The sequence below is a fragment of the Prenolepis imparis genome, unplaced genomic scaffold (assembly GCF_030444845.1).
Source record: "Prenolepis imparis isolate NDT839.2.m4 unplaced genomic scaffold, iyPreImpa1.0 SCAF_14, whole genome shotgun sequence".
Lineage (NCBI taxonomy): Eukaryota > Metazoa > Arthropoda > Insecta > Hymenoptera > Formicidae > Prenolepis > Prenolepis imparis.
The window spans coordinates 1,638,870-1,651,935 of record NW_028141172.1 but is presented as its reverse complement, the minus strand read 5'-3'; the positions used below and the strand labels follow the sequence as shown (position 1 = coordinate 1,651,935).

Genomic DNA, 13,066 nt, shown 5'->3' with positions numbered 1-13,066 from the left:
TTTCATAGTGTACAAGTCGCTCCCCTTCATCGGTTGACAGTCATCGCATTGTCCTACCGTCCGGCCTACTGTCTGTCTTCCCTTAAATCTCTGCGTTCGCGTTTCGTGCAGTTTAACCGATAAAGTTTACGATTGAAATTTGGAGAAAAAATCGTACATCAATGTTTATTTAGCGTGATCGATTCGAAAGTATTCCCTAAATAATCTCACGCTACAAGGACAGATTGGTCAAGGAAATTGGTTGTCGGATGTTGAGAAAGAGAGATGGAACAACGTCGCGTGCATCAAACTTGGAGCAGCGCCGTGATTCGAAATAATCTCGTCTCGAGGGGAAATTTATGAGCGCGAGTCTCGATCTATTCTGTGACAAGGGATCCGTACTTTTTCCGGTTATATACCTGCGGCAATTACCGCGCGATCGCCCCGCGCAACATCGACACATTAGACGCGCGCACGCGATGCACCGCGCTATAATCGACCGCGTGTATCATTAGTACCGTTTCCTCTCTCGCCGTAGGTTCTCTCTCTCTCTCTTTCGCTCGTTCTGGGAAACACGCAGAGGCGAATCCGGGAGAGAAGGATTTTCGGAGGCGCCTGTCGTCCTCTCTCGCAGAGACGCACGCAAAGGTGATTTTGGGGGAGGAGACCCCGTCGCGTCGGGGTCCTTCGGAGAAAACGCCAAACTTCCTCCCTACCGCCGCTACCGATAGGTAAACAAACGGCGACCGCTCTCTCTTTCTCTTTCTGGTGCTACTTGCGAGAGCGGAAAGCGGAGGATGATGATTATCGATATCCGCAACAATGTCCGCTGGTTAAAGATAGGTTACAATCGGCTGGACCAACGGTCCGGACGAACGTCGCGCTTCTCCCTCGGGACATCCTTCGCAGACTCCATCACGGGATCCGTGACGTTGTCCTAATGTAGGTCACACGACCACTCTTCTCTCCCGTTCCTGCTTCTCGCGCGGCACAAAATTGGCTTCGTTACGCGCGATTGCCCCCGAATGACGTTTCTCGATGATTAACGTAATGATTCGTGGAACACGCGGCGAATGGAGAAATAAATAAGAGAGAGATTATCAATATTTATATAATTAAATGCAATTTATCCTTTGGCTAATTCTTCTACGATTTACGCTCCTATTTTTTTAATTCTCCTTTATCTTGTATCTTTTCATTATTTTTTTGTATATAAAGTATATCTCATTCCGGAATTTTTATGTGGCAATATTAAAGGCTACATGACGAATCCTAAAGTCTATTGTAACTATATAACACAAGGTTCACTCTGTTGAATCAAAATCTCTCCCTTGCTCGAAACGGCTTTTAGTCACGTTTTACAAAACGTTATTTGTTCCATCTTCCGAAACAAGAGAGAAAAATGTATGCTGGAAGGTTCTGACGCGGTTATTTCTTCGAAAAGTTCGAACGTCTGGCTGCAACAATGTCGGCGAGATAAAAACAGGTTGCGATGGATGGTTGTGATGGAAATGACAAGGATTTGGCAGATTGTCGGAAAGAGTTTCGTGAATCGTCGACGGTAGGATTTCTTTTTTAACGTGAACGACTGTGTGAAACTTGGCTGCATCATCTCGCTCTTCTAATCTTCTGAAGCAGTTTTCGAAACGCGATATAAGCAAACGTCCTTATTTCTCGATAGACGATTCGTCGAATATATGAAAAATATATCATATATTATACATATTATGTTTTTTTAAGATACCATTAAATTAAAACAGCTTGTGTGCCATTGAAAAATTCGCGAGTGAGATAGAGAGAGAGGGGCGGAGGTCATAATTCTAAAGAGGTCATTAGGTTATAGGATGAACCGCACAGACATACACAGGCGCACGAGAATAAGAGAGGAAGGAAGACGCAAAGCCTTTGTTAACGTTCGTCTGCCGATTCTGTCGCGGCTTCCTTATTTACAGTTTCACAGTCCCGCACGCTCGAGGGTGCTCCAAGTCGCTCATTGTTTGCGCCGACGACGTAATAGCCGTCGTTAGACCGGTAGCGCGCTTTAAGACGGTAGGTTGCGGGCGGCGTGCGGACTTGACAGCTCGGTGACGGTGCGAATCGACATGGACCGGGGATGACATCGGCCACCCCCGCGTCTGTACAAACACGCCGATGCTTTTCCACTTGACACCTTCCACCACGTCGAGGCGGCGTCCCTCTGTGATGTCGTGCCTCCCCCCTTCCCTTTCTTCCCCTTGTAATGAGCTACGTTTCGTCGACACGCGGCTACGCAAACACGACTTTATTCTCGGAAGGAATCCACTGCCAGCTGGGTGAATTCGAATATTTACATACGAAGTTGCGTGAAAGTATATATGCCTCGTAAAATCGAGATTGAGGAATATCTTCCTCGTGCCTTTTTCTCGCCAAACTTTCCGACTACGGAGCTCCAAACTGTGTCGGACTCTGAATCGTTTCGAGCGATCTTTTAAAATACGCGTATGTAGAAACGTCGCCTTCGTTCGCGGAACCTGTCAGATCGCGGCCTTCGCTCGCGGAATTATCGGTTTGAGAGATAATTTTAAATCGCGCGTACGTCGTTACACGTTACCTACCGGCCGTCCCTCGGCGAAACGGAACGAGTTCAGGGCGTTATATCCTTCGGCACGATTAAAGGACCGACGACTCTTAATCCCGGCGGGCATCCACGGCCGGCCCGAGAAGAGTCGGAATACGATTCCGGCATAAAGCGGCGACTTTATGATTATTCGTCGTACGATTCGCTGACGGGCTCACTTTGTGGGAGACAGCTAAGAAGAGGGAGAGAACGAGAGGAGAATGAGAAGAAGAAGAAGAAGAAGAAGAGGAGAAGGGCGACAAAATGCAGCAGCCACGCCGGTTCTGCTACCTGAAGCTTCGCCAAGAGTGCACGCACCTTCTTCTCTCCTTCGTGCATACGAAATACAGGATGCTTCACAGAGTTTTTTTTTACCTTTATCGATTTTAACGCGCTGTATCATTCTCCCTCCAGGATTTTGCAGGACTCGATTTTGTGCGCTTGGATTTTTTTCTTATTCAAAAATCAAAAGTCAGAGGAATGAACACTAACCCCAAGTAGGTAACTCGCAAATAAATGTTGACGTTTATTCGATCAACGAGAGGCGATTAATTCTCGATCGATGCGTAAAGTATGTAGGAAGATAATCTATTTAAGTTTCGTAGAGGAGAAGTCAACGCTGAAAAAAAATATGTTACAACCGTTTTGACGAGAGGAACACTAATGAAATGTGCCGGGTACGTTCGCCCGGAGGTATATATACCTAAGGGAAAACGCGCGGCGCGTTAGCGAGTTGATGTGTGGCCATTGTGACGGAATTTTGATAACGACAAGGAGCGCCACGGGGTATCCCGCGAGGGATTCGGAGCTCTCGGGCATAATTCTCGTAAAATTCCCGGCTTTATGGTAATGTATCTCCTCCCTTCAGCCGCGCCGCCTTTCCCCCTTCTCGTCCCCCCTTTTCCCTCCTCGGAGGAGAAGCCCGGTCTCGCTCTCTCTCGAATTTTGTCGTCGTCCCTTCGAAACCGCCTGGTGATTTTTTTTTTCTTATCACAATCGCGCGCGTTGGGCCGCACGGCGGTCGACGGGGACGATTTTCTCGTAAATCGCTTGTAATTTCCACGGCGGTATTCGCCGTTACGTCTCGTAAGTTTGTCAGCCGCGGGGGGAGACCCCGATTTTACGCGCTGATTAAGCGTGAACGGCCGTACGCGCGTCAATATCTCCCCGAAGAACGTTTCTCGGCGAAAGCAGGAATTTCCAAATTTTGCGCACGGTACAGCTGCACGAGTCTCCTCGCGTAATAATCTCGAAGAGACCTGGGGGGAAGAGAAGAGAGATACAGGGGGAGGGAAATACACGATTGCTGCGCTGTAATTTCTGCGCGTACGCGTGGAAAGCAAATTTTTTACTTCAGTCAGCGAACGGTGTGTGATGGTGAATAGAAACCAACTTGATACCAACTTGAATTGTATCTAGAATCGCAGAGAGAGATAAAGAGCGCGCACGCATCTGAATTTATTTTAGCAAGCAGGTCGGCGAAACGATCGCTCGCATTTCACACGCGAGAATTGCGTATCTGTCTCTCTCCCTCTCTCTCATCTCTCCACCGAATTTCTCACAATCGCTCGTCTACGACGAGCAGTTCTCTACCACCGCGTGCACCGTTACTAGGATCCGATAAGATCATCTCTCTCGCGGTGATTACACGTAATGTTGGAAAGCCGCGCGCGTCAGCGCGACCTGGTCGGGTAGTATCAGCTTCATCTTTATCATCGTCCGCGCAGCGACACCGCGGGATGTCTCTCGAGAATGAGAGAGAAGGAGAGCTCCTTTTTTTTCGAGTTCTAATCTCTCCAGATCCTTTTACAAAGAGAGGAACGCGAGGAGGCGAGGAAGCTGCGCCACGACACTCTCACGGCCGACTCTTCCAGCGAGAAAGCGAGACGCGCTACGAAAATTCTACGGAATCTCTGCTCCACGGAATGTTGTAACGCGGGACGTTTCAATCTTTCGTGACTCTATCATATTCCTGGGAGTTTCAATTTTTTTTTCGAAATCCCGCGATTCTGAATTCTTTTCCAACGACGCTCATATATACATTCCGTTTTAATCGTACGCTTTTTCAATCATTAAAGTCTCTAAGATTCGTGTAGCTCTGTTTGACACTTTTGTTTCTCTCTCTCTTTCTCTCTCTCTAAGAAAGAAAATTACCTTTACTCTTCTCTTCTTAAAACGTATAAGTGTCTTGGGACATGGAAAAAAATATTAGCTATCATAATAAAGGCTAAATTGGCAGCTACTATAATAGGGTTAAATCTTAGCCCTATATTACACCTGAAATTTAATTACCGTGTCTAAATTTTAGCTATGGCAACTAATATTTTTAACTATAGTTTAATGGGGAATTCCCTACTAAAGTATAGCTTAAAGATATTAATTACCTAGCTAAAATTTAGGCATAGTAATTAAATTTTAGATATATAATACAGGGATATCTAAAATTTTGAGCTAGGATAATTAATATTTTTTTTCGTGAAGAATATTACGAATTAAACAGTCTTTTTTTTTTCTTTTTTAGGAAAGAGGCATTTTCAATTCAGGGTGCTGGCTTCGTGCTACTTCAAATCTCGAATCTCTCGCTGCTCCAGCGGGGCACCAAGGCTCCGGGACGTCTGGAATCCCGCGCACACACCATATTCCGCATATGGTTTCGTATACGGCACAAACGGGTCGGTCGTGGCGCTAGTCGTGGGTTTTTTGCGCCGCTAGAAGAAGCGGAGCTATTTATCAGCGTGGGCCCGTTCCGCGCATACTAAACGGGCCTTAATCAGCCTGCGCGATTTTCCCGTCGTAGAACCGAGAGAAGATAAAAAAAATCGGTGCGCGATAACTGAATTATCCCCCAACATCTCGGGCTGATCTCTTTAGAAATTCATAGTCTTCAGGTTGCTAATTCCAAGGCAAGATCCCTATTTCAATTTGTATCGAACCAAACTTACGTAAAATTTAAAAATAAAAGTCGCAATTTGTGAAGTTTAAGCACCTTTTGAACTTGAACTTGAAAATGATAATTTTATGTTAACGATTTTTTTTCTTTTTTATATAATTCGTTTCTCGTGTAAGAGATTCACACACGTGATTGCATAAACGATTTCTAGCGAGTGTTTTTCCATTGCGTAACAAGAAAAAAAAAGACATTCCTTTTGTATTATACGGATCTTATTTTAATGCTACACGCTATAAAGATTTATGCTTATGTAAAGTCTGAAAATTTTCAACTCATTGAAAAATGATTGAAATGATTATCTCAAGAAAGCGATATAAACCTGTATAATAAGAAAGAGGGGGGAAAAGGCTGGAACCTTATAGAGTCGTTAGACCGGTTAAAAAATCAAAGCGCGAGAAAGTTCAATGAGAGATACTCCTTCGGGGAGAGGGTGGGGACGAGGCTAATAATTAAAATGCATTCAACCGAGTTATAAAGCTTTAACGACGTGTATGCGCGACCGATTTTTTGCCGCGCGCCTGAGAGACTTTACGATACAATTTATTGCGTATTTAATTTTACCTTTCCGCTCCATTGATTTAGGCTCTGCCAGTAGTATCGACGTCTCGAATTTTTAAGGGAGGCCGTCTCCTCCCTCCCGATCCACCCTCTACCTTCGTACGTGAATATTTAGCCGATCTCTCGAAACCTCTCATCTTTAAATTATCTGTGATATTTAATTTTAATGTCTTTCGGAAATCGCGGGCGCGTCACTCGGGGACTTTACGCATTTTTTTTTTTTTGCGCAAAACGATACTTTACGATATGTAAAAAAAAGTAAGGCACGAGCGCTTCCGTTCACTTCCACGAAAGGCTTCTTCGGAGAGAGTTGTTTTGAAATTAATACTAAACCCCTCTCTAATCACATTCTTGAAGAAAGAATTAAAATGTTAACTTTGGTTTAAAACGGTAAGTTATTTAAGCTGAATGATTATCGCAAGCTTTTAGTATAAAGCTATTTCGAGTGTATCGTCAATTTATTTGGCGATTAACAGACACAATTAACATACGTGTTTGTTCTTGCACCGTGTTATCTTCTACCGTATTTATCTCAATTCCAAAGACTCGTACTCCAAGTCGCGTGATGCGTAATTTAATGTAACGCGCGACAATTTAAATCGAATTCCTTAATAAGGGAGATATATACAGTACGCGTTCTCCGGAGAGACGACGATTCTCTCTTTGAACGAATCCTCTCTCTTATCTCTATGCTTTATTTATTTAGCGATGCGGTTTAATGTCAGTACGTAGAGCGAATCGTCGCGTAAGTGAATACTTTTTTTCCGAATCGTAAAAGGGACATTATTTAGAGATGTCATTTAGATTCGCGCCTTACATCAGCATTTGTATAATATAATTCTAAATGTAATTTACTTTAATAATATTACTTGGCTCATAATTTAAACCTTTCGAGAACTAATAAGTTTCGATTTGAAGATTTATAAAGGTGTAAAAAAATATAAGATTCTTCATGATAGGAGTTTTCGTGTCTGAGAGTTTAGACAAATTTATTTAGAGCTGAGAATTGTATTATATAGTGATTCGTTATAGTGTTTGAAAATTAAAGAATCGAATCTACATGTGTGAGGATTTAATCGATCTGAAGACTTGCGCGTGCAAAGAAGTAGGAGAAAGAAAGTATAAAATCGCGATGTCTAATTACTACGACGTATCTCCAGCTCCTATAAGCTGATTACGTGTGCGATTATATTGCTGCTATTACGAACATGCGAAACGTTCAAACTACGACGCGAATGCCAAGCTATAACGACAGCGACAGCATTGCCGATGCAACACTCGCGTCTTTCGCGGGATGATAAATCAAGTTGAAAGGCTGATCGATTCGAAAGAAAGAGAGAGAGAAGGAGAGAAAGAGGCAACGAGAGAGTTGCGCGGAAACACGAGGCACCGATATTTCCAACAACCGTCGAACAGACGTTCTCTCCGTTCTCGTTGGGTTTTGTGCTCGTTTTTCTCATTCCTGCTGATCCCCCCGTTACCTCACCCTCTTCCTGGTCGTTCCGTCTCGATTTCTTACGGATACGTCTTGAGGAAGCGATAAATCATCTCGTTGCTCGAACGGACGATCCGCAGTTTGGTGAGCATTTTTATTTGACGGTGACTCCAAGGACGCTATATACGCGCGCAGTGCAATTCAATTCTATGCTTTTTAGTTTGGATAATGAAACGACGAGATAAATGTTCTACTTGTCGCAGATTCGCAATAAATTTGAATTTTTAAGTTTAAATCTTTAAACCTTTAATAATAAATCCGAGAATTTTCTCTATAAAGCCCTTGAAACTTTGCTTCTTTCCGCTTTTACTTGCAATTTGCACGACTTGCAGTTTTCGAAACGGAGATGAAATGCCTTTTGAAGAATAAAATGAAATAGTTAAGAGTAATATTCTTGAAAAGAAATGATGACATCTGTCGACTACGGAAGACGAAAAAAAAAAAAGGAAAAAATATCTAGGCGTGCGAAATTTAAGGGATATAGGCGCGCGGAGTGTATTTAAAGATCTTTGGGTATGTGCATTAGGGATGCACGGTCTGCTTCGAATAACTTGCGGTGGCGCCTTGACGCATGAATAGCTAACCTCTGGCCCCGTGAACGGGAGGGGTCTTGACACGGTGTGGGTGGCGTTGGCATTTTTTTGCGAGAACGTTCTCCGGCATCGGAAACTGCAATGGTATAGTTATTGCTACCTTCCCCCCTATACCCATTCATCCTACCCATCTAGCCCCCCTTTCATTTCCCACCGCTAATAGAGCTTTCTTTCTTCTTTTTAATACCGGCGAGAAGTGGCGCATCCTCGGTTTGACGCGAATATAAATAGCACTCTTGCCGATCTAAACGATCGAGATAAAAATTACTTCACACTTGGATCAGCAAAGGATTTTTATCGATCATAATCTCTGTGTTACATCTTCTTACAATTTTATTAAAGAAATGTCATATACTGGCGTGCTTTATGTATTTATTTTATTATTCATTCTAGTTAAAAAAGATTAAAAAATGTTTAAATTTATTTATTTTATTCAGAAATTTTTTTTCGAAAAAGATTTTCACAGAGATTATTATAACTGTCAGGACATTTCTTCTTCGCGTCTTCTAAAGAGTTTTAAATCGTAGCAAAGGGGGAATGGGAGGAGAGGCATAGACAGGAGCCAAGATCACGAAGGAGCGCCGGTTCTCGAAGAGAAAAAGAGCGAGAGAGAGAGAGAGGAAGGATTGCGCCTCGCAAAAGTGCCGAGTAAACATGGCACTGGAATGACTAGGAATAGCGCTGCTCGGCCGGCAGTGCTTTCCAAGCCGACGTGATGAGATGCGAGGCAATCAATGCGCCATCAACTCGCCTCGATTTACGGCTACATCGTCACGAGGCCTATTCCAGCGCGCGTCCATTGCTCGCCTCCTCTCGCGCGTTTAAAGCACTCCTCTCTGCCAGCCCGTCCGATTCCACTTTGGACTGCCCGACGGCTATTCTCCTCTCTCTCGCTAAGAATTATTTCAATTTACTTTCCCCATCCCCTCGTGCCCACCTTCCCATCTCGACGTCGTGTTCGAACCCGAACCGGGGGGATGGATTTACTCGCCCTTTTTCGCGATCTTTTTTCGCCCAAAGCGCGCCGTGATTTATGGAGACGCGTCTATTAATGTCGCAGCGCACCGTTTTGAATATTAGGTTGTTACGAGGGTTTTGTGGGTTTTTGTAGCGCCCGTGAAGATTGAATGAGAGGGAGGGAGGAGGGCAAAACGACAAACGAAAGACAATCGCCTCAGTCCTGATGTGTTAACGATTCAAAGTTGTCAAGATTCCGAAATGAGAAAATTCGCATATTATAAAAAACTTATGCGACATATAAAATTATAAATCGATTTCCCCCCCGAATCTCTCTCGTCGCGAATGTCTAATGTGATCTCGGTAGAGAGAAATTTTTGTCACAGATAAGAGAAGCGAATCTAAAGCAATTTCACCCCCGTGCCCTCGAGCTACCACGCGAAAGCTCAGTCTCGATTACCCCCGACGACGTAAATAACGGCGAATAGACGAGCGAGCGAGTTATTTACTTTGGCGAGATGCGCTCCTCGCATCGTTTAACTCATTTCTGCATCCTGCCATCAATATTAACCGTCGAACACCCGGCTCCGGCCGTCGAACACACGTTCACGAATATCATCGACGCACGCATACATACACGCTTATATTCGCGCGCGCCTGTCTAAGCGCCTGTCAGCGTCCTCGCAAAGAGGAATATTTAGTGATAGTCGCCCGGAGCAAGAGAGCAACGGACGTTAACTAATACACACCGGGGTTCGATCCCGGGACCGACCGAGACCCGCGTGTGTGACGTATGGGCCTCGGTAAATAAACTATTAATATTATGGTAACGTCACGCATTCCTATCCATATTGGCTGGCGAGGTCCATGGCGGGCGCCTCCGCCTCATCTGCCGCGGAAGAGAGAGATTTACAGGCTCCAAGAACAAATACGTAAATTACGGGGGAAAAGAGGGAAGGAGGAGGACGGCCCAGGTTAACGGCCGAGTGTATTAGAATGACCGTTCTGGTTAACCCATTCATACTCTCGGATTACACACGATTATGCGCGATATCATTTTTTTTTTCATAAGGTCGGAGATGACGATTGGTTCCATTTTGGACGAGATTGTTGGATTTTTCATGAAATATTAATGTGGCAAAAGTGTAACAATGCACTTATTGATTAATTCGTCAATTAGTGATGTCCTATTCTTTGTATCAAATACTGTCATCGTATCAAGCATGAAATGTCAGTATAGAGATAGGATCAAGATTAAGAATATTGAGATCTACTTGAAAAATCAGAGAGACGCTCTACAATTTTATCACACATCTTTTATCGCTAGATCTTAATTAATCAGATCTCTTGTCGAATTAAAAACATTTGCCATCTTTTTTTTATTTGCATACAACGGACGATCCGTCACTTGTCGATAAGAGCAACAATCCTTCGTCCACCTCGAGCAAGATTTCCGCATCCACGTTGTTTATGTAGCAGAATCAATTACGGACCGATCTACCAGTTACAGACATCGCGTGTTCCGGACACAAACTAGACAGTGTTATATGTATACAAGGCGTTTCGTTTCATATTAGACGGATAATGCGAGTATCCGCTCGCTCGCTTAAACAGAGGGAAGTGCGATTCGGGAAAGGAATCACTCTAGAGTCGGCGGATGCCTTTCCTTCATTCTCTCTTTTTTTTTCTCTCCCTCCCTCTCTTTCTCTCTCCTCGTTCGTTCGTGTCGTTTTCATTGCCTGGCGAGTACTAGCCGAACGCTCGTATCTGCAGATCTCTCATGAATCTTACATGCACTGTATAATTATTCGTGTGTAGAAATACAGAACGCGCGCGCGTCTTCGATCGAAGATGGCGACCGGCAAGCATTGTTGGAGAGAGCGATTTCTCCGATTTAAAGCCCCTCTTTTATTTCCGTGAAAGGTATGGCCGATAAAAATCAGCCTGCTATCGCGACCGTGGTAGATAGAATTTAATGTAATTTAATTAGTTATAATTTAATTTCCGATTAACGTAAATATAATACTTGTTCAATTGCTGAAACCACCTTGAAATAATGGGGACAATAATAATGACTCTGGCTAAATTGTTGCGACATCAAATTGCTATTACGTTATCAGTAATAAGAAACGATAATAGAGTAAAATGCACGTTATTCTCTCTCAAAGTAAGACACTCCTTCGTACCAAGCAATCGATACGCTCGCGTTGAAATAATAAAAAATTGAAGCTTTTTATTTCAATTGTCATTTCTCTTTCTCTCTCTCTCGCTCGTTCGAAGCCGAGACGTTAATAACGACAAAGCGAAGAGCCGGGACTGTGCATCGAGGTACCGTGGGATCCGCGGGCATCCGAGCATCCCTCGTCGACGTTGACGTGCGCACCGCTCGCCTTTACCGAGTGTGAGATGCGTTTTTCAGCTTCCATTTGCAGACAATCGACGCGGTAATCACGGGTTGGGCGCCGGAAGCCGGAGAAGATATTCGCGCGCTCCCAATCAGATAACCCTCCTTAGCTGACTCGGGTCTGACCTACCTCGTTCTCTTCTATTTCTCTCTCTTTCTCTCTCTTGCCTCCCCCCTTACGTGCGCGAACAATGGGACAAAGTTAACGCGATTTTATTCATATCTATATATTTCATTCCACATTTCGTTAATTAATTTATTTCTATTTCATATTGCGTACGCTTTGCCTTTATCTCTTTATCCTGTGTAAAATTTGGGAGATATTCATCTACAGATTTCGCACATCTTGGGAATGATCTGGACTACTGATTAAATGATTTTTAAACTAAATAAATTCAACTGACAATATAATCTTATACGAAATCTGTTTCTCCACGATTGGTTGTAGAATCTGGAGGATTGGGACTCTCCGGCAGGCCTCTGTAAGATTTGGGAGATATCCATCTATACACGTTTCGTTACCGCATCTTGAGAATGGTCTAGAGTACTGATGAAATGATTTTTTAAACGAATAAATTAAATAATTTTATACGAAATCTGTCTCTCCGCGATTGGCAGTAGAATCTGGAGGATTGGGACTCTCCGGAAGGCCGTGGCAGCCACCGGAACAGTCTCCGCGTGACAGACCCCGAGCTGACAAGATTCCGCGTAAGAGCGAGGCGGCCAAAGGCGGGTCCTTTTTACAGTCGCGCATGTTCTCGCGATCGTCAATTACCCGGACGACAAGCGGCGCTGCTTTTTGCGAGGCCGTGCAGCCGTCGTGGAGGAGCGTCGTCGTCGTCGACGTCGTCGTTCTCCTTCTTCTTCTTCCCCCCGTCGTGTCCTCGCGACGCTTCCCGATCGGCTGTTGCACCGAGAGCCCGGAAGATCGCCTGGGCGCGCGTCTCCCGCGGGGAAACGCGCCATTTATCCACGTCAGCCTCATTCACCGACACGCACACGACGACGCCGGGATCCCGCTCTCTCGCAATCTACGATCCTTACCCACGTGACGGTGCCGCGCATAAATACACTTCATGCGCACGCACTCGTCCTCCTCGCCGCGTCCTTCCTCTTCCTACTCTTCTTTTTCCTCCTTCGCTGCTTACCTTCTGAGAAGGCGAAGGCTCTTCTCTCGTATATACCCGGGTAGAACGAGCGAGAGAACTTGTGTGAGGACGCGAAACTAAGAATAGATTTCAGATAACGCAAGGGAGATACTTGGGAAAAAAAACAATACTTGGGAAAACGAAAGCGATAGGAGCGAACGCGAGATATAGATGCTTGAGAGTTTAATTTTTCCTGCATCGGTGACATCCCCAGCTGATCTAAAGTCTCATCTGCATCAGGAATATTGTAATATTCTTTTAGGAATAAATTTTCCATAAATTCCTTATATATGCTTTGCCGAGAATGATCGGGATGCAAGGGGGAATTGAAACATCCAAGCGTAACTGTTCAACTTGAAGCAAGTTTGCAGCCGTTTGATCGCTCG

At 44.4% G+C, this 13,066-nt stretch overlaps 2 protein-coding genes across 3 annotated transcripts in view; one reads left to right on the top strand and one right to left on the bottom strand.

Moving 5' to 3' along the window:
- Positions 1-5,549, top strand: part of LOC145945511 (protein apterous-like) — a 60,843-nt gene extending 55,294 nt beyond the window's left edge. The window contains exon 6 of one of the 2 annotated variants that reach the window (XM_083054573.1): positions 5,097-5,549. In XM_083054573.1, the coding sequence (XP_082910699.1) occupies positions 5,097-5,264 (168 nt within the window). In that variant the 3' untranslated portion in view covers positions 5,265-5,549. The remainder of the gene's footprint in view (positions 1-5,096) is intronic. The other variant, XM_083054570.1, reaches the window with a different exon arrangement.
- LOC145945515 (uncharacterized) overlaps positions 1-13,066 on the bottom strand; it is a 163,181-nt gene that overhangs the window by 97,510 nt on the left and 52,605 nt on the right. The window lies entirely within an intron of this gene.